We start from the raw sequence: 21,762 nt of genomic DNA, 5'->3' as shown, positions 1-21,762 counted from the left end.
ATATATAACTTCACAACCTTAACAGTGACATGGTCTGAATAAAATTTTATTAGAAATACTACATGCTAAGAAAGAAGAGAAAAAAAGGGAGAATTTTGGAAATTAAAATGGTTCAGTCATTTTGAATCTCAAGCTTGTTTACCTAGACCTCTCTAAACCAGATAACTAAGAAGTGCTCTTGCTTTGTCCTTGAAGGTGGCTATACAGAGCAGTTCTAATACAGTTGCTGGCATGTTACTAATAGACCAGTTCCTGTGCCCTTCACATATCTGCCCAAACAGACTCTTTTATCTCACTGGTTTTGTGGTGGTGGTGATGGTGGTGCTGATGGTAGGGTGTGTATGTGTATGTGTGTGTGTGTGTATTTCAAATAGGGTATCATTCTGAAATTTAATTTTTTTTCTTTAAGGTATGATGAATGGGTAAAGGCTGATCGGATAATCTGGCCTTTGGATAAAGGTGGGCCAAAGAAAAAACAAAAGAAGAAAGTTAAGGTACGTTTATCGATTCATATCGTTTGTAGTAGTACAGGAATTATTCAAGTTGTATTCTGTCTTGTCTGTAGGATACTCTTTTAAAGCTGTTTTACATTCATAGTAAAAATGGAAAGGACAGATTTTCCATGTTTTCTTTGTCCCATACATGTATGATCTTCCTCACTGTCAACTCCTTTACTCTTACTGGAATGGCACATTTGTTATCGTTGGTGAACCTGTATTGACACATTATCAATGTCAGCAGCTTACATTAGGGTAATATATACACCAAAGGTATGACATAATTCTGAGTCTGTTGTACCATCTGTGATTTGGATCATCATATGATGATATTTATCCATCATTATAATCATATAGAGGAGTTCATTACCCTGAAAATCCAGTATGCACAACCAATTCCTCCTCCCACCTCCACTCCAGTCACTGACAACCACTGATCTTTTTGCTGTATCCATAAATTTACCTTTTCTAGAATGTCGTGTGGATACATGCAGAATATAGCCTTTTCAGCCATCTCTCCAGCCCCCAGACTAGCTTCTTAAACTTAGTGATACGTATAGAGATTTTTGTTTGTTTGTTTGTTTGTTTTGTTTGTTTTGAGACAGGGTCTCCCTGTAGCTCCAGCTGTCCTGGAATTTACCAGGTAGACCAGGTTGGCCTCAAACTCACAGAGATCTGCCTGCCTCTGCCTCCCAAGTCGGGGGACTACAGGCGTGTACCACCATGCCCTAAAGTTAAGAGATTTTAAGCAAATCTTGTTTTTCCATTTGTAAGTCATCTTATCCTTTTGTTTTGTTTTGTTGTTTTGTCTTGTTTTTTGAGACAGGGTCTACTTGTAGCCCCAGCTGGACTGGAACCCATTGTGTAGACAAGGCTGGCCTTGACAGTGCTTAGATCCACCTGCCCCTGCCTTCTTAGTGCTGGGATTACCCCCTGCCCCTGCCTTCTTAGTGCTGGGATTAAAGCCATGCACCCCCATGCCTGGCCCATCTTTCCTTTTTTTTTTTTTTTGGTCTTTTTGAGTTAGGGTATTCCTATAGCTCCAGCTATATAGACCAGGCTGGCCTCAAACTCACAGAGATCCACCTGCCTCTGCCTCTGGAGTGCTGGGACTAAAGGCAGGCGTCACTGCGCCCAGCCCATCTTATCTTTATAAAGATAATTTTAAGTAATTTTTCCTTTTATATCCTAAGAGCTAAAAAAATGAAAGTTTCAAACATAGTAGCACATTGATAGGAAAGTGAAAACTGGCAATCACCAGGGCATGAGTTTCAAACCCAAATGCCCAGAGAGCCTTTTAGGAAAAGGAGGAGGACTGAAAGTAGAAGGAAGCGGATATGTTTTCATCCAAAGGAGGAAATAACTACTGTTGTGGGAGGTGCTGACCCATTGTTGCCAGATTTGGGGAGTGGTTTTCAGGACCACTGTGTTTTTAAAAATGTAAAACACAATTTTTAAAAAGCCAGAAGCTAATATTAAAAATGTAAAGCTTGTCCGTGCATGGTGGTGCACACCTGTGGTCCCAGCACTTGGGAGGCAGAGGCAGAGGCAGGCGGATCTCTGTGAGTTCAAGGTCAGCCTGGTCTACATAGTGAGTACCAGGCCAGCTGGGACTACTGGGAGACCCACAACAACAACAACAAAAAGAACACCACCACCACCAAAGAGTAAAGCTTGTCCGCTGATCAGCTGTGCACTTACCTACACCTTCACTCTTCAGTCCTGCTGCAGATGTCTGCCTGGTGTTTTGTCCGCTTTTGATGTCTTTCATTTCCTGGGCAGGTAATGCAGAACAGGGGATGAGGGGAGTGTTGAGTACATCTCTTCACTCACTGGCTTTGACCAGTAGAAAATAATCGCAATGCTGCACATTTTAGATTATCATGTTCATATAAATAGGTTAGAAGCCTGTTGTAGATTCTTCTGTAAGCACAAATTAGGAGTTGACATTTAAAATAACTAATCTTTTGTTTTTCAGTTACAGTTCTTCTTGAAGAAATATAGTGTTGGTTTTTCATAAGGCTTTAGCCCTTTTCATGTATTTTGTTGTGGTTTCCCAGAATAAAGAAGATAGTGAGAAGGACGAAAAGAGGGATGAAGAGAGGCAGAAGTCAAAACGGGGACGACCTCCTTTAAAATCGACGCTTTCAGCAAATATGCCATTCAGTTTATCTAAGACCTCGAACAGTGAAGGAAAATCAGGTACCAGAAATTCTCATGGCTGTATGACAGATAGCTCACCTCTGTCATATGGAATGGAAGGTGCTTGATTTTGAAGACTGCTGATTCTAGAAAAATTCTATATGCTCATATGCATGCATAGGCATCAGTTAACAGTGGGGACACACTCTGAGACATGCATCATTGCTGTGCAGATGTCATGGAGCTTACACAAACTAAGGGGCTACAGCGTCAGTAAGTGTTAAGAAATTATAGGACCACAGTCAAATTCATCCATCATTGGCCAAAATATAGCTGTGTGGCACATGACTTAATAAAACTTCTACTTTGTAAGAATCATAGCAGATCATCTAGGTTTTTAATCTAACATGATTTAAACTACAAAATTTAATTGGAAACTAATACTTATTTTGGTGTGTAGTTTTATTTAAAATCTAGTGATATCTTTTGTTGTTGTTGTTTTGGAGACAGGGTCTCCTTGTAGCCCCAGCTGGCCTGGAACTTGATATGTAGACCAGGATGGCCTGGATCTCAGAGAGCTCCATATGCCTCTGCCTCCCAAGTGCTGGGATTAAAGGCATGTGCCACCCTACCTGGCTAAAACCTAGTGATATCTTAACCTAGAATACCATTTCTCATAAATATTTTACGTATATTCAGTTTAATCCTAGACAAATTAAATCCATGAATCCTGCTGTATGCCCCACTGCTTCAGACCACGTAGAGCACCAGCTTCTTCTACAACTTTAGCATCTATCATCTTTCAGCAAAGCTGACCTTCAGAGAGCACAAATTAATGGGGATAGGTATACTTTGTGATATGTGTGTATTTGATCTTTCTCCTCGTTTTTCTGTCTACATAAATTTTTTCAATGGCTGTCTTACAAAATTACCCTCCATCAGTAGATAAGCTCTACAGTGCGGTGTGGAGATTATTCAAGGGGATTTTTCCTCTTACCGCCATCTGCTGGAAGGTTATCATAATACACAACTCCAAGGTTTTTGCAAAGTGAATGCTTTCTTTAGGCCCCTTTCCTTGTGCAGTGTACTGCCTACACTAGTAACCACATCACTCTTACTATGACTGCATTGAAATTTGTTTGAACATGAGAAAAGTGAATTCTACATCCTTTTATCAAAGCCACACAAAATATTATAGACCTTTTCACATAAAAAATACATTCATGGAGCCATAGAGATGGCTCAGCAGTTAAGAATACTTGCTGCTCAAGCCAGGTGTTTAATCTCAGCACTCAGGAGGCAGAGGCAGGGGGATCTCTATGAGTTCAAGGCCAGCCTAGTCTACATAGTAAGTTCAAGGCCAGCTAGGGCTACAGCAGGGGAGACCCTATCTCAGAAAGACCAAAAAACAACCCCCCCCCCCCAAAAAAAACAACAACACTGCTGCTCTTACAGAAGACCTAGTAAGACTTAGTGTGGTTCCCAGCACTTAACATGGTAACTCTCAATTGTCCGGAACTTTAGCTGCAGGAGATCCGAGGCCTTTTCTAGCTTCTTCTAGTATCAGGTGTGCATGTAAGACACATACACATATGCAGGTAAACACTCATAAAATAAAAGTAAATCATAAAAAACAACATTCAAGTTGGGTATGTTGGTCCACACCTTTAATCTCAGTATTTGGGAGATAGCGGTGGAGGGATCTCTGTGAGGGATCCTGGTCTGCATAGTAGATTCCAGGCCAGCTAGGGCTACATAGACCCTGTCTTTAAATAATTAAAAAAAAATACATTCAGTGTTTGTCTTTTTGAAATTCTTTAAGATATAAGCCCCATATGAGCATAATTTTTTACATCTTATAATTCATATACAGTTAGAATACTCCTTATTATTTGAAAAATTCTCAACATAAAATGAATAATTGCTTTTGTAAGCAGGCGGCTTGCCTGTACTTTCTTGTCTGTTCATAAGAATAAAATTTTGAGAATTCATATTGTTCATTTTAAACATGTCTCCTTTCCAGAATGATTTTAAGTGGAATGTCATATTCCCTTTTTAGGACGCAAAATGGTTAGTTTGTGTGCTGGTTTCTACGCAGTCTTAGGTCAAGTAATTTAACATACTAACTTTGTAACTCCACTTCTTTAATTTTTAAATGCTAATTATAACCTAAATATGATGCTTATGAGTATAACTCTTTATACAGAATTGAGATAGTAATATGCTATTTATTTTCACCCTTTATTTATTTATTTATTTGTGTGTGTGTGTGTATGCATAGATGTATTTGTGTTGGGGGACACACATACACATGTGTGTAGAAGCTAGAGGACAACTTTGGGTAGTGTTCCTCTGGAGCTGTTGACCTTGTGATTTTTCTTTTATTACATTTCTTTGGGGGAGGGGCACACTCATGTCACAGTGCACTTGTGGAGGTCAAAGGACAACTTACAGGAGTCAATTCTCTCCTTTGACCATGTGGTCTATGAAATTGATCTTAGGTCATCAGGTTTGGTGGCAAGCGCCTTTACTGTCATCTTGCTGGCCCTGTCCACGATCTCTTTTGAGACAGGGTCTCATTGGGGCTCACTGATTTGGCTAGGTTGGCCGGCTAGCCTAACACTCCAAGGGACCTGCCTGGCTCCCAAACTCTGGTATTATAAACACGCACCATGCTCAGCTTTTCTCCATGGATTCTGAGCATTGAACTCAGGCCCATGCTTATAGAAAGCATTTATTTGACTGACTAAGCTATCTGCTCAGTCCTAGTTGCACATACTTTAATTTTAGTTCCTTCCCCTTAAATTTTTAGCACAAATGTTATGATTTTCTTTATATAGGAAATTTCTATATAGAGATGAAGAATTTTGTTTATATTTAGTAGGATTTTTATTGTATTGATAATTATGATACAAATCTACATAATATCCTATTTCCTCTTACAGACACTTGTTCATCTGATAGTGAGACAGAGGACCTTTTGGAAAAGAGTTTGACAAATGAAGAACTTTCTCCTGATATTAAAGAAGAATTAGAAAAAAATGAAAATTTAAATGATGATAAACTAGATGAAGACAATCCAAAGATTGTACATATGTTAAAAGAAAACGACAGGACTCAAATGCAGCCCTTAGAAGCTCTGAAGCTAGAGGTCGAAGAGGATGAACAAATAGTCCATATTTTTGGAAGCAAAATGGAACAAGTAGACGAAGCTAAGAAAGAGGAAGAAAAATCTCCTAAAGGAAAGGGAAGGCGGAGCAAGACAAAAGATCTTTCTTTAGAAATTATAAAGATTTCATCATTTAGCCAGGATGAAGCAGGAAGCGAACCTCATTTGGAAGTTCATAATCTTGAACTTAATTCATTAGATAGTAAGAACTTTTCTTCTACTGAAGATGAAATCGACCAGTATGGAAAAGAAAAAAAGTTGAAACGGAAAATGCTGGGACAGTCATCACCAGAGAAAAAACTAAGAATTGAGAATGGGATGGAAACAGCCACTGGTGTGCCTCAGGAAAGGACCGGGGACTGCAGTGGAGGCGAGGGAACGAAGAACTCAGATTTCGAACAGCACTTTGAAACAGAAAATGAAGGAATGCCATCACTAACAGCAGAGGCAAAACAGTGTATCCAAGAGTTGACTAGTGAAAAACTGGACAGTCCAGTTGATGAACCTGTAAATACTCCACTCAAAGAAGAAGAGGACGTGATGTCTCTGATTGGGCCTGAAACCTTGGTTTGCCATGAGGTAGACTTGGATGATTTGGATGAAAAGGATAAGACCAGTGTTGAGGATGTGGTAGTTGAAAGCTCCGAGTCTACCTCTCTCGTTTCTATTCCGCCTGCCCTACCTCCTGTAGTCCAGCATGCCTTTCCAGTAGCTTCCCCACTTACTCTCAGTCAAGATGAGTCTCGAAGTGTAAAAAGTGAGAGCGATGTAACGATTGAAGTTGATAGTATTGCTGAAGAATCGCAAGAAGGCCTCTGTGAAAGGGAATCAGCAAATGGGTTTGAAGCCAGCGTTACCCCTGGTACCTGTAGTATAATTGTACAAGAGAGAGAGAGCAGAGACAAGGGTAAGAGTTTTAGGGAAAAATTACCTTTACATTAAAAATCACAATTCAGGTCCTGTAACTGCTGTCTTTAAAAAAAAAAAAAAACAAATAATATAGACAAGTGAGTAGACATACCTGCTGTAATTCAGCCCTTTATTTGGTTTTCAGGATTTCTCTTTTTCTTTATTTCAGGTCAAAAAAGGCCAAGCGATGGAAACGGTGGATTAATGGCAAAAAAGCAAAAGCGTACCCCAAAGCGAACAAGCACTATAGCCAAAACTGAGAAGAATGGAGCGGGTTGGTGCCTCTTTCTTTCTCGCTCCCCCCCCCATCCCTCCCTCCCTCCTGTCCTTCCTTCTTTTGAAACAGGGTCTTCCTGTAGCCCCTGCTGGCCTGGAACTCAAAGAGATTCGCCTACCTCTGCCTAGAATTAAAGGCGTGAGCCACCACCCCTAGCTTAGCTTGGTGCTTTTCAAGCCTGGCTTGTACACAGCACTATGGATTTATTTCAGCAGTTTTTTGGCTTGATCGTTTGGGTCTGTTTAAAATAAGTAGAATTTATTATGTTCTGAAAATAATCACTTTTCCATTAACTTTTTCTTAAATCATTACTGTGTGTGTATGTATATAGGATATATGTGTGAGTGCGAGCTTGTATGTCTGTGTCTGTGATGTGTATGTGCATGAATGTAGGCATACTTGTGCCACAGAGTGCATGTGGAGGTCAGAAGACAATTTTGTGGAGTCAGTTCTCTCCTTCCACTTTTACTGGGTTCCAGGGATCACACTCAGTTCCTTGGGCTTGCTGAACAAGCACTCTTCCCTGCTAAGTCATATAGACAGTTAATTTTAATCTGAAGGTGCATATCAGTTTTTCTTAGAACTGGGATACCTATAATTATTACTTAGGGAAAGGAGTTGAATATTATAGAGACATATTTCAGAATCTGGAATTTAAAAAAAAATACAAAACATTTGCTATGGTGTTAAAAGTGGATAAAATTTACATCTCTACAGGGAATGTTTTTCTTCAGCTAAAATAACTGATGTATAAATAAATAGTATGGAAATCTTAGAGAAGTAATGTCAATTCTTACAAAACAAGTGAAAAATAAGTATGAATAAATTAGATTATATGAAAAACATTTCTGTATGATGAATAAAATTAAATAGTAGAAGATAATAGAAAACGTATGATTAATTTTGAAAGCATTTTGTTGTTAGTACATGCCTTCGTACAAGTCTGAAAGGGAAATTCTAGATTACAATAGCCACATGTTCCAACAAAAAGAACATATGATTCATACAGGATAAGAGACACTTCAAAGGACTAAGAATTGTGTTCCAGGTTTTCAGAAGTCAGAGAGTACAGTTAGTATCTAAGGAAAAGAGATTGATTAGGAATTGCAAAAGGGATATCAATATTTTAGAGCTCATAGGTCTGGAAGATATCACTGTGATCACAGTGAACCCTGCCATTGCTGGGCATGGTAGCTCATGCTTAATCCTAGGATTCAGAGGCTAAAGCAGGGGGATTGCAAGTTTGAGACCAGCCTGGCCTACATAGTAAAACTCTTGTCAGTAAGTCAGTCAATAAAATTAAGTGAACATCATCATTAATGGAAGAAATTAAAATCATGTACCATTGGGCAGAAATGCAGCAAGAATACCTGAGATACTCCCATCAAAGATGCATAACATTGCCGGACATGGTGGCGCATGCCTTTAATCCCAGCACTCGGGAGGCAGAGGCAGGTGGATCTCTGTGAGTTCAAGGCCAGCCTGGTCTACACAGTGAGTTCCAGGACAGCTGAGGCTACAGGGAGACCCTGTCTCAAAAAGACAAAAATAATAATAATAATAATAAAAGATGCATAACATGAATCTAAGCATGAGGACCCACCAACAAGCTCAACCTGGAGGATATTCTGTAAAATAATTGGCTTGTAATACTCAGAATTATCAAGGTCATGAACACCATGGGAAGAAAAATGTTCTGGATTGAAAGAGACCTAACAGACCACTAAATGAAATACATGCTTCTCACCTGAATCCTGTTGCTGTAAAGCGTACTGTTAGATCAAGTGGAAGTCAGGATTAGATGACACTAATACATCTGTGTGGTTTCCTGATGTTGGTAACTGTATAATGGTTCTGTAGGAGGATATTGGTTTAAAAAGCATATCTACAAATTAATTGATTTTTTTTCCCCCTTTAAGAAGTGAAACCTAACTTTCCTCCCCTTGAGTGGGATGAAGTCAGTGACTCATTCCTAACAAAGTATAGTGATAGTGTGTTACAGAGGTGGTTATTATTAACCATCAACTTGACTTCTTTTTAGAATCACCCATGAGATAAGCCTCTGTACACACCTGTGGCAGATGATCTACATTAGGTTAGCTACAGACAGGCCTATTGGAACATTATCTTTGTTAGGTTAATTGAGATAGGAAGACCCGCTTACTGTGAGCGGCACCATTCCATGGGCTGGAATTCAGGACTGTATAAAAAGCAGTGAGCTGAGCAGAAGCATTCATCCCTACCTGCTTCTTGACTATGGGTACAGTGTGACCAGTGCCCCAAGTCCCCTACTGCTATGACTTCCCCACGGTGATGGGCTGTAACCTTGAACTGTGAGCCAAAATAAACCCTTTCTCCCTCAAATTGTCTTTGTCAGGGTATTTTATCACAGCAACAGGAAAAGTAGCTGAGACAGAAACTTTGGAGAATAGATGATAAAAGGCCTTGCAAATTCCTTCTTGATCTTCCTTGAATCACGTGCTCTGGGAGAAAGTAGCTGCCATATGATGAGGATATTCATGTAATCTGTGGAGTAGCCCATGTGCTGAGGAACTGTACGCATTTTGCTAATGGCAGTGAGCCATTCTGCAAGCAGATCCTCCAGCTTCTGCCATGTCAAAGCCCTGGCCAAAAGTTCAAGTGCAAACCTCCAGGATTCCTGAGACAGGTTATCCAGTCAAGCTGCTTCAAGATTCTGACCCTCAGAAACTATGTGAGATCCTAAACATTTGTTTGAAAAACCAATAGGTTTAGGGCTAACTTGTAATGCAGTAGGTTAATAACATATTGAGAATTGTTTTGATTGTAAGAAATGTCTCATACTAAAGTATTTTGTGTATCAGGGCAACTACCCTTAAATGGGTTAGAAAAAAATTCTGGTGGTGTTTTCACAGTTTGGGTTTTTTGTTGTTGTTTTTGTTTGTTTTTGAGACAGGGTCTCTCTAGCCCTAGCTGGCTTAGAACTAACTCACTTTGTAGACCAGTCTGAGATCTGCCTGCTTCTACTTCCTGAGTGCTAGAACTAAAGACATGCAACACCACACCCAGCCACAACCTTGTATTTTGATAGTCTCTTACTGGTATTTAGGGCTCACTAATTTGCCTAAGCAGGCCAGTTAGCCCCAGGCAAGTGGTTCTTTGTGAGTTTGAGGCCAGATGGTCTACTAAAGAGTTCCAGACCACCTGGGGCTACAGAGAGACCCTGTCTCAACAAAACAAAACAAATCAAAACACAAGCTACAGGGATAACTCCTTGGGACTAATACCTGAGGTTGATTGACCTCTGGCCTACACATGCGTACACAGCATCTTACGTATATATACAAATACACATGAAAAAGAAAACAAAAGATCAAGAGTAGAATTATGTGAAATAAGCCCTTAGATGGAGTGGCGAAAGAGTGGAAATTAGTAGACAGTAGCAGGCAGGCAGATCTCTGTGAGATAGTGAGTTCCAGACCAGCTGAAGCTACAGGGATACCCTATCTCAAAAAAGACCAAAAAAAGAAAAGGAAATTGGAGTGACCAAAGATTTCTGTCAAGAAATTTGACCCTGAAAAGGGGAATTTCTTTCTTTTCCCTCTTCTCATCCCTATTTAAAATTAAATTTTAAAATATTTTATTTTATGTATATTAGTGTTTTGCCTGAATGTATAAAAGTGCACCACATGCATGCAAGGCCCAGGGGGGCCAAAAGAGGGTGTGGGATCCCCTGGAACGAGGGTTACAGATGGCAGTAAGCCGCTATATAGGTATTGGGAACCAAATCTGGGTCCTCTACAAGAGCAGTCGGTGTTCTTAACCACTAAGCCATCTCTCTAGCACCTGTTCTCTCTCTTTAAGTGTGGGACAGATGTAAGCATATTGGTAGACTCTGGAAATGGAAAAGTTTGACCATTAAGAATACAGGTAGTTAACAGAGATATTCCAGCCAGGAGTAGATAGTTACCAAGCATAGCCAAGACATTTGTTTCAAAGCAAATTCCTTTTTGTTGTTGTTGTTGTTGTTGTCTTTTTGAGACAGGGTCCCCCTGTAGCCCCAGCTGTCCTGGCACTCCTTACGTAGACCAGGCTGGCCTTGAACTCACAGAGATCCGCCTGCCTCTGCCTCGGAGAGCTGGGATTAAAGGTGTGTGCCACCACACCTGGCCTCAAAGCAAATTCCTTTCATGAGGACAAGCAATAATAACCTGACCATAATCAACGAAAAGTTAATAAGGGGCCAGTGAGATGGTGCCAAGGGTCAGGGACTTACTGTGCAAGGCTGACAACCTGAGTTTCATCCCTAGAACCCACATAAGGTAGTAGGAGAAAGCTGACTCCACAGAGTTGTCCCCTGACTTCCACAAATGCTCTGTGGCACACATGCATCCCCTCCCTGCACATACCCAATAATAATAATTTTTTTTAATTAATAAAGACAGACACAGATAAGAAAGTGGCTGGGAAACTGAACATGTACTCTTTGGCTTTTGAAGGTAAAGATAGGGTGAAGTTAAGGTATATGTCTTGGAAGAAGAGAAAAATGAAATTGAAAATTCCAGTTTGTTGTTATGGGAAAACCAGAATATCTCTCAGGATGAGATGGCGAGGAGGGAGGCAGAGTTCGAAATAAGTATCTCCTCACATTTTGCGAATACATGTGTTAAAATTTGAGTATGGGCCTATAATCCACATACCTATAATCCTAGCACACAGGCGGCTAAGGCAGGAGGAGTTCTGTTTTTAGACTAAGTTTTGGCTAGCCTGGGTTATATAGTGAGTTTGAGGCCAATTTGGGCTACATGTCAAGACTGTATGTCTCGAAAATAAATGAGGAAGGAAAGAAAGAAGAAAAGAGGCTGGAGAGATGGCTCAGTACTTAAGAGCACTGGATGCTCTTGTGGAGGAACTGGGTTTGGTTCCCAGCACCCATATGGCTGCTAACAACCAGTCTGAACTCCAGCTCCATGGGATCCAATGCCCTTATTTGTTCTCTGCTGATATTACTATTGTTGTTAGAGACTGTAGTGCATTCTTCTTCTTCTAGTTACATTTGTTTATTTGTGTTGGGGGGGTGGGTATGCACATGCCACGGCTCACACGTGCAGGTCAGAAGACAACTTGCAGAGGTTGGTTTTCTCCTTTCACCATGTGGGTCCTGAGAACAAACTCAGGTCATCAGGCTTGGCAGCAGGTGCCCTTACCTGCTGAGCCACCTTTAGCCCTTGAACCATCTCTCTAGCTCCCAAAAGTGTTATTTATATTTTTAGTGTGTGATTGTGTGTGCATGTATGCATATACATGTCTGTGGGGAGTGGACTTCCATGTGTGGGTGGAGTCGATCTCATGCCTGGCTTTTGTGTAGGTGCTGGGGTCAAACTCAGGTCTTCATGTTTGAACAGCAAATACTTTACTGGGTCATCCCTGTATCTAGAAGTATTTGGCATTTAAATTTTTTTTATTTATTTATTTTTATTTTTTTGTATACGAATGCATTGCCTGCACTTATGTAAAGTGCACCCATGTTATACAGTGCCCTCAGAGGACAGAAGAGGGTGTCGAATCCCCTGGAACTGGAGTTACAAACAGTCCTGTGCAAGAACAGCCAGTGCTCTTAACTGCTGAGCCATCTCTAGCCTCATATATCATTTTTAACCCATCTTCTATTGGTGTACATACAATCTCCCTCCTTTTTTTCTTTTGTAAATTTGGTGCATTTATATGTATTTTTTGCTTGTATGATACCAAGAAGTGTAATTCCTTCTGTTGCGTTTTCATATTGAGGGTTTTCTTATTTCTTTTTTTTTTTTTTTTGGTGTTTTTGAGATAGGATCTCCCTGTACCCCAGCCGACCTAGAACTCGCTATGTAGACCAGGCTGGCCTCGAACTCACAGAGATCCGCCTGCCTCTGCCTCCTGAGTGCTGAGATTAAAGGCATGCACCACCATGCCCGGCAAGGGTTTTCTTATTTCTAATTTGAGTAAACTTGTTATTGTTACAGGGCAAAGCAGTGATAGTGATGATCTTCCTGCTATAGACAGTTCAAATAAATGCACCCCAGTGAAGCATCTTAGCATAGCTAAGCCACAGAAGCTGGCACGATCCCCTGCAAGAATCTCGCCTCACATCAAAGATGGAGAGAAAGAGAAGCACAGAGAAAAGCACCCGAATTCATCCCCTAGGACATACAAGTGGAGCTTTCAACTCAGTAAGACACTTGCACATGGCCTGAATGTATATTGTATATTGCAGCATCCCTTAAGCTGTTGATTTGGGTTAATATTAATGATGATTAACAAATTATATAGGCATTCCACATAAATATTCATTGTTTGTTATTATAAATATAAATCGACACTTTTTTCCTAGCATTAACTTGGTAGTATTGACAAGATCTCCAGTTAAGAATTAAAACTTGAGGGGCTGAAGAGATAGCTCAGCAGTTAAGAACACTAGTTGTTCTTACAGAAGACCTGGGTTCAAATCCCAGCACCCACATGGCAGCTAACAACTGTCTGTAACTCTAGTTCCAGGGGATCCAACAGCCTCTTCGGTACTCTGCAGGCATTGCATGACACGGGCGCACTTACCTACACACAGGCAATATATGCATACACATAAAATAAAAATAATAAATATTTTAAAAAGAAGAAGAGGACAGAAGAGGGTGGAGGAGGAAGAGGAGGAGGAGTATGATTTATATAAACCAGTGAAATGAAAGTACCCTTTGTAGTTCTCAGAGTTAAACAAATGATTACCATTTTGTCAGGTTGCTTTGTGTTCATGTTTTCTTACGGTTTTGTGATCATTTATTTAAATACACACGCTTAATATAGAAAATTTTGAATAAGAAGCCTTTATTTATTTTTTAATGTGTATGAATGTATTGCCTACATATGTGTAAGTGCACCCATGTCATGCAGTGCCCTGGGAAGTCAGAAGAAGGCATGGATCCCTGGAACTGGAGTTATAGATGGTAGTTAGCCGCCATGTGGGTGCTGGGAATTGAACCCAGCTCTTCTGCAAGAGCAGCCAGTGCTCTTAACCACCGAGCCATTTCTCCAGGCCTCTTCTCCCCCGACCCCACCCCCTTTTTTTTTTTTGAAATGGTCTCACTAAGTAGCTCTGGCTGGCTTGGAATTCCCTATGTAGATAAGAAACTCTTAGTCATAAATTTAATGAATGCATGTCTCATATAATTTATGAGTTAGATTTTTGATAGAACTGTCCTTTTTTCTCATAGAATTATTTTGTATTAACATTTTGATTAACTTTCTTTTAGATGAATTAGATAATATGAACAGTACAGAGAGAATCTCTTTTCTCCAAGAAAAACTACAGGAAATCAGAAAATACTACATGTCTTTGAAGTCTGAAGTTGCAACCATAGACAGAAGGAGAAAAAGATTAAAAAAGAAAGACAGAGAAGGTAAAGACTGTTCAGAGTCTCCACTTTTTTTCAAACATATATCATCATTTTAGCAGATGTGCATTTGTGGTTTTCAGTGCACATTCAGGAACTCTTGCTTTTCGATTTAGTGCTTTCTGTTGCTATTGGAGTATGTGTTTCTGCAGATGAATTCAGATTGGCACCTTGAAAAGAAATGTGAACTATTTTACAAAATATGTGATTTTACTAAGCATGGTTGATTTTCCAGAAGGGCTTATTTTGCCCAACAAATATTTATTGACTGCCCTGTATTTATTATGTGGTTCACCAAAATGAATTTTTAAAATGTATAGAGTTGATATCTAGTCAAACACTGGGCATGTTTCTATCCAAACTCTGCTAAGGTGACAGTAAAGGAACTTAAAAGTCCTATGTCCTAAACTTACTAGTAGTCACATTAAGATAAGGAGAAATAATTACATACCAGTGCAGTTTTAGGGAAAAATAGTGTCAAAGATGGTAATGTGAAGTGAAGCACAAAATACTTGGAAGGAATTTATATATTGCTTGTGGTAGAACAAATGATTGCAAGTAATGTATTAGTTACCTTTGCAATCTTGTCACCAAAATGCCTGAAGAAACTTAAGTCAAAGGAGTAATTACTTTGGATGATAGTTGCAGAAGTATCATTCCAACATGTCAGGGAGGATGAGGAAAAGCTGAGCATTTATATTATGGTGGCCAGGAAGCAAAGAAAGAGTATAAGAAGCAGTCTGGGCAAAATACAGCCCAAAGGACATGCCCCTAGTGATCTTTTTCCTCCCAAGACTCTGCCTTCCACTTCTTTACACCCAGTAATGCTATCTTATTATAAATCTCACAAGGGTTACTACATTGATTAGGTCACAGCAGTCATTATGATTGTTTCTGCAAACCCTTTATACATGCACACCCATCCAGAAGTGTTCTTTACCAATCTCCCTGGCATTTCTTGATCCAATCTAGTTGATGATCAAGACTAACCACCACAAGCTTCCTGCTTGTCAACTTAACACTTGAGCACATCACTTTAAAACCATAACCTTCCAGCTGGGTATGGTGGCGCATGCCTTTAATCCCAGCAGTAGGGAGGCAGAGGCAGGTGGATCTCTGTGAATTCAATATCAGCCTGGTCTACATACGAGTTGTAGGCCAGCTGGGGTACAGGGAGACCATGTCTCAGAAAGTCGAAAACAAAACCATAACATTCCACTGCTTTTCCCCTCAAAGACTCATGTCCTTTTCATAGTTCAAAATGTATTCAGTCCATTACTATTAGTCTCCATAGAGCTAACAGTTGCAATATTGTTCAAAAGTCTAATCTAGGGGCCCTACCAAGACTCAAAAGAATCTCTCAGCTTTGAATCCCTGTAAAAATAAAAAAAACAGTGTAGGTACTTCCAACATACAGTGCCATAGAATAAACATTCCTATTTCAAAAGGGGGGAATGGGGACATAGAAAGGAATGATGGAACTGATGAAGCCAGACCCAGACTCATCAGGGCAAACATTAAATCCTGTAGCTCCATGTCTGGCATCAAGGGCACATGTCAAAATGGGCTTGGGCAGCTCCACCCCTATGGACTTGCTGTTTCTAGCCCACATGGCTTCTTTCTTGGACTGAAGGGCAGTGCTCATCAATAAGAACTAAAAATGTGCATGGCATACTAATTATATTTCTAGATATCTCCCTTGGGCTCAGAGAGAAAAGGTTTTTTTGATACTTATTTTTATGTGTATGAATGTTTTGTCTGAGTGTATGCATGTAAATGATGCAGCACCCATACTTTGGATCCTTTTGAAGTACTGACCTTTGTTAGCCACCACGTGAGTGCTGGGAGCTCTACTAGGGTTCTCTATAGGAGCAGCCATGCTGAGCCATCTCTCCAGACCCCACTACACTGCTCTGAATTACAGAAGATAGACAATAGTCTAAATGTTCATAAATAAGGGATACATGATTAAAATGCACAGTAGACAAGAAATGTCAGCAAGGCCTGTAATCCTAATACCCTATGGCTGGAGGCAGGAGAATGATGATTTTGAGGCCATCCTGGGCTGCATAGAGAGACAAGGAACACCTCAAAGCCAAAAAGGGAAATACCAATAGCATGTCCTTAGGAGCCAGGTGTGGTATCGCATGCTTATTACTGGTACAATCAGGAAAATCTCCAAGTTTAAGGCCAGCCTGTGCAATAAGACCAAGACCATCTTAAGATACTAAGAACAAAACACAGCTGTGTATCTTTTGTAAACTTAGCAGCTGCTAGACTGCTGTAGAGTAATGATAAAGTAATGCTAAAGCATACACTTGCTTGTTCTTGCAACTGAAAAACAAGCAAGTCACTTGACAGCATGTAACTACAGAAAAGCTCTGAAGGTAGGAATGATACAGGGCGAGGCCGAACTGAAAGATCAGTTAAAAGACAGAAGGAAAAATTAGATCATCTTGTCCACCCTTTAAAAGAAAAAAGATTCATGTCTCCCCACCTTGGGTAGAAAACATGAACAGAACAGAGCATAGGTGGGCATCAGGATTGTAGGCTTAAGGATATAATCTATAGCTAATGATGGTGGGGAAGGGTTAAATGAAAAGTTGAATACCAAATGGCGAATCTCCCCATCTCTTTCCAACCCAAGTTCAGACCCACTGTCTCTTTGAGAGCTACAGCCAAGTATACGTTCATTCCCAGGAGGAGAGGGGAGGTTCTTCTGAAGAAATTCACCACCCTGAGAAAAATGTCATAACCTAGAAACCATCATCTGGATGCTCCTGAACCCCAAAGCAAGACCCTGGCTAATCACTATGAGATTGTTGCCCACATTGGCAAGCCCCGATGCTCAGACACAGCTTCTAGTCAGCTTGTGTTCCTCTCCTACTTCTGAAGCTACATGGCCAGACATTTGAGGGACACCTCTATGTAAACAGGAAGCCAAAATAGGAAAAGAGAAAAGCAACTTGTAAAAAAAAAAAAAAAAAGATTGTATAATTTTTTTTTGTAAAAGCACAAAAATATACTCAAAAAAAATTCAAGCTGGCGTGGTGGCTCATCCCAGCACTTGGAAGGTAGAAACAGAAAGATCAAGAGTTGAAGGCAAGTTTGGGCTAGAAAGCTGGTTCCCAAGCTCAAAAAAAAAATTTTTTTTCAGAGATTAAGGGTCTGTTGAAAATATAATAGAGGAATTTTTTGAATATATAATAAAGAAGGATACATGTGAAATTGAAAAAAAAAAAAAAACATTAGAAAGGCAAAAACATAGATACCTGTGATGCATGCCTGTAATGCCAGCCCTTGGAGGCTAAGACAAGAGGATTGGGAGTTCTAGGCCAGCCTGAGCTGTATAGAAGACCCTGTCTCAAAGAAAAAGTGGCGGGGGGGGGGCAGTGTTTTATCTTCCATTCTTACTTGTGATGCCTGGTCTTGTTTTTAGTGGTTTTTTCTCTGGCATTCCAGAGCCTATGCATACTGAACACACTACATTTAGCTAACTCACCTGCCTACTCCCAGCCTTGAGGCATCTTTTTTGAACTGTTAAGTCCCTGTATTGACCAAAAACTGACTCTACTCAATTAAGCCAAACAGAATATTTGCTAATACCTTGTTTTTCCTTTGTGGAACATTTAAGAGGCCTGTGGTTGAAATAAATGATGTTAGGAATTTATTTCCAGCCAGGTGTAGTAGGACTTGCCTGAAAAAGTAGCTGTTGGGAGTTAGAGCCAGGAGAATCAGGAACTTAAGGTCATCCTTGGCTAACCTATCAAGTTTGGGCCAGCCTGGGCTATGTGAGACTGTTTCAAAAAACAACAAAAAAAATCTTATTTCTAATTTAGTTCCTAATTTTTGGTATGTTTGTGTAACCGTTTTTGAGTCTTACGTAGTTGTATTGATTCCACAGTGTCTCATGCAGGAGCCTCCATGTCATCTGCTTCGTCTGACACTGGAATGAGTCCTTCCTCATCGTCTCCCCCGCAAAATGTACTTGCTGTAGAATGCAGGTGATGAACATTTTCTCTGCCTTCCCAGCAGTTTGCTGCCATGGACATCAATTCTAAAACCCTGAAATACAACCACAGAAAGCACTCAGCTGTCTAAGTATATCCTGTATATTTTTCAAGGATTGTATCTAGACCTTTCTTTCTTCTTTTTTACTGTTGCAAAAAATAAGCTGATTAATAATTGAAGGTTAGGCGGCCTACCATATTGGTCATCATTTTTTCCTCTCTTTTCTTTTTTTTTCCATTTTTTTGTTTGTTTTTTTTGTGATAGAGAAAAAAGGGCACTTAGCAAATTTGAATTTGTATAATAAAGCTTTCAAGTGTTACAGAAATCATAGGCAAGCGAGTGCACATGATGAACATCAGAATATCTGGCTGAATAGTTACTGCTGCACTTTCACTGAGATGTATTTGAACACTTGGTGAGTAGGGGGTTTATTTGTTTTTGTTCTTTTTATTGTTGGGTTTTTTTTTTTGTTAATTTCAATTTGTGTGGAAGCACTTGCTATGTGGAACTGCCAAAGTATATGTTCAGCAGTGTGCCCAGGTTTAACAGTGTAAATGGGACAAAATTAATTGTGAAAGGAAGCGTAGTTGGCTGAAAACTGCAGTTGTAATAAGTCTTCCACTTTTTATAGGACTTTGGAGCACACAATTATGCAAATATTTTAATGTTTATTAATGTTTACAGTGGAATTGTGAATAAGTTTTCAGTGGACTATCTTATCCCTTGACAAAAATATTTTGTCTTTTTTCTATGTAATTTCAGAGTTTTTATTTTGTTACAAAAATACGAAAATGAAATATATAACAACAATGAAGTTATTTAACAAGATTTCTAAAGCTGAAAATTTTGTGTAAAATAAGGTATTATCTTGCAACTTGTTAAATATATTTATTCAGACATTGGATGTTGTATTTTTATGTATTTTTAAAAATATCAATAAAATTGAAAAAAAGAAAATTCTAGGTTAGTTCACTCTTTGGATAACAGTAGCTGTCAGCTGTCCCTTTTGCAGAAGGTTGCATCCTGCAGCCTCTATGCTGAAGGGAGTCTGTCTCAGTCCTTCCGACAGAACAGAGCAGAGCTATAGACAGCCTCGGAATCATTAAAGTATGTCCTCATTTAGAATCTTTGGCAGTCCTAGTTTTTAACCTGTTTTACAGATCCAATTTTTGGTTGCCCTTAAGATACTTTGTCACAGTTTTTATGTCTGCTATACTGCCGAATAAATTTATATCTCCCAAAGTTGAGATGCAACAATTAAGTAAAGCAACTATGTATGCTTTGTCTGTGAATTGTTCCACAGACTGATACATTTGTAAATAATTCTTCCAGAATCGTGTATTTAAAGCAGTTTTGCATATACATTATGTAAAAAAGGTGATTTTTTTAAAAGCAATTTTTAAATTCATGTTTGTACATTGAAAGGGGTTTTTTTAAAACCTCCTTTTCTGTGTTTAATATGCTGTACAGTAATAACCTAGATGCTCTAGACTGTATCAGGACCTGATTTACAAGAGCAGAGCAGAGCTGAACACTAGTGATGGGTAGCATTTGCTGAGTCATTGTTTCTCAGTTTCATTTACCACATTGTGAACTTGTGATTCAGATTTCTTCCATTTTCTCAGAGAATTAAAAACAAAAAGTCCTCCTGTAATATAAATTTTTGTCTTTTCTTTGCAAAGCAAAAGTATTTCAATGTAAAAAAAATGGAGCTCAGTGGGCAGTATTAATAAAGGCCATGTTTTAAACATAGGCTTTATATTTTTACTTTTCATTTAAGTGATTGCTTTTTTTCCTAATGCCAGTAACTTATAGTTGCTTCACAAAGCAAAGTATTTCAGTACATTCTTCAATCTTTAAAGTACTTGTAGTGCTTAATTTTAAAAATGAAGAAACAGCGTCACTCAGATCTAGTTGGAACTAGGAAGCAACTTTAGGTGTGTTAGTGATTTCCTTCAGTAGCAGCTTGGTAAATCAGAGATAACTAAGTTATTAGTTTGAGTACTGACCCTTCTAATTGCTATAAGTTTCTATCAAAGTCTTGGAATGCAGCTACAGAGCAAATTTACACATTCAGTAAATAAATATGTAGGTGCTGTTCAAACCCTTTTAGCCGGGGACTAGAAAAAATATGAAATTAAGTGAATTCTGATTAGGCATTACTGTTCAAATATTAAGCTGATTTTGAATTTATCTAAACTTTGAATAGACTATTGTATACTGCATGTAAAAGAAAAACTATAAGATACTAATATAAAAAATGGGGTGTACTATCTACAATCAAGGTATTTAAAAAATTATATAGCTGTCTATGTTAGTATTCTGTTGTATGCTTTTATTGTTTGCTGTTTTTATTAAATTTCCAGTTTTCCAGTCTTTACAAAAGAAGGTTAGCACATTTAAAAAGATTATTATTATATATGGCATCTATGGAATTGCTTTAAAGTATGGAAATTTATATGGATTAATTTGCTCATGTGCCTTTCTTATGAGTCCTTTAATGTAACATACCTATCAAACATTCAGTGCTGTCTTCAACATCACATAAAGCTTATTGCCAGAAATGATTCACCAGCAGTGTACAGAGTACCTTCTATATGTCAGACATTATATAATTATGCTAACACTCAGGAACCACATGCGTGAATCAGATAGAGAAAGGCCTGTCTTCATAGACTACATGAGGTAAGTATTAGGTAGATCTTAGACAGTTTCCACATATAATTTTTTTTTTCTTTTTTAATTTTTGGCTTTTTGAGGCATGGTCTCATGTAGCTCAGACTGGTCTTGAACTATGTGGCTGAGTCTGGCCTTGAATTCCTGATCTGCTTCTGCCTTTCAAATGCTGGGATTACTGGCATGTGCCACCACGCTAAGCTATACCCATTTAATTTCTTTTCTTTTCTCTTCTTTTAGTTTTGAGACTTGGTCTCATTCTGTAGCCCAGGCTGGCCTGAAACTCATGGCACTCCTTCTGCCTCAAGCTTTCCCAAGTGCTAGGATTGCAGATATGAGTTGCTGCACCCAGCTTAACCCATCTTACTCTTAACTGCCGGTGTGATAAGCATGTGAAGTTACCGTGTGCCAGGAGATACCAATACACAGACCAACTGGTATGAAGACTAGGTTGGTCTGGGAGGGCTGTAAAGTGAGGGTATCAGTTAAAACTAAGCCCCAGTGAAGATGAACTGACGAAGGAAATGGGAAGAAAGATATAGATAGTATAGTGTTCTAAGCACAGGAGGAAGGAGAGATGGAAAGAAATGAGCCAGGGCAGGACCAGGCCTGAGGCAGGAACTGGGTCAGCTCTCATCACCCAACCTCCACACTTCTCCCCTTTACCTCTTGCCC

The 21,762-nt window shown here is 39.3% G+C and overlaps 1 protein-coding gene across 1 annotated transcript in view; it reads left to right on the top strand.

Annotated features, from left to right (window-relative positions):
• Positions 1-20,971, top strand: part of Arid4a (AT-rich interaction domain 4A) — an 87,452-nt gene extending 66,481 nt beyond the window's left edge. Inside the window, exons 18-24 of the mRNA XM_017799755.2 lie at positions 410-494; positions 2,558-2,699; positions 5,585-6,715; positions 6,887-6,991; positions 12,979-13,185; positions 14,260-14,406; positions 18,305-20,971. Of these exons, the coding sequence (XP_017655244.1) occupies positions 410-494; positions 2,558-2,699; positions 5,585-6,715; positions 6,887-6,991; positions 12,979-13,185; positions 14,260-14,406; positions 18,305-18,408 (1,921 nt within the window). The 3' untranslated portion in view covers positions 18,409-20,971. The remainder of the gene's footprint in view (positions 1-409; positions 495-2,557; positions 2,700-5,584; positions 6,716-6,886; positions 6,992-12,978; positions 13,186-14,259; positions 14,407-18,304) is intronic.
• The last annotated feature ends 791 nt before the right edge of the window (positions 20,972-21,762 follow it).

Source organism: Nannospalax galili, unplaced genomic scaffold (assembly GCF_000622305.1).
Source record: "Nannospalax galili isolate Female #2095 unplaced genomic scaffold, S.galili_v1.0 scaffold336, whole genome shotgun sequence".
NCBI classification, from domain to species: domain Eukaryota; kingdom Metazoa; phylum Chordata; class Mammalia; order Rodentia; family Spalacidae; genus Nannospalax; species Nannospalax galili.
This window is presented reverse-complemented; position numbering and strand designations above follow the sequence as displayed.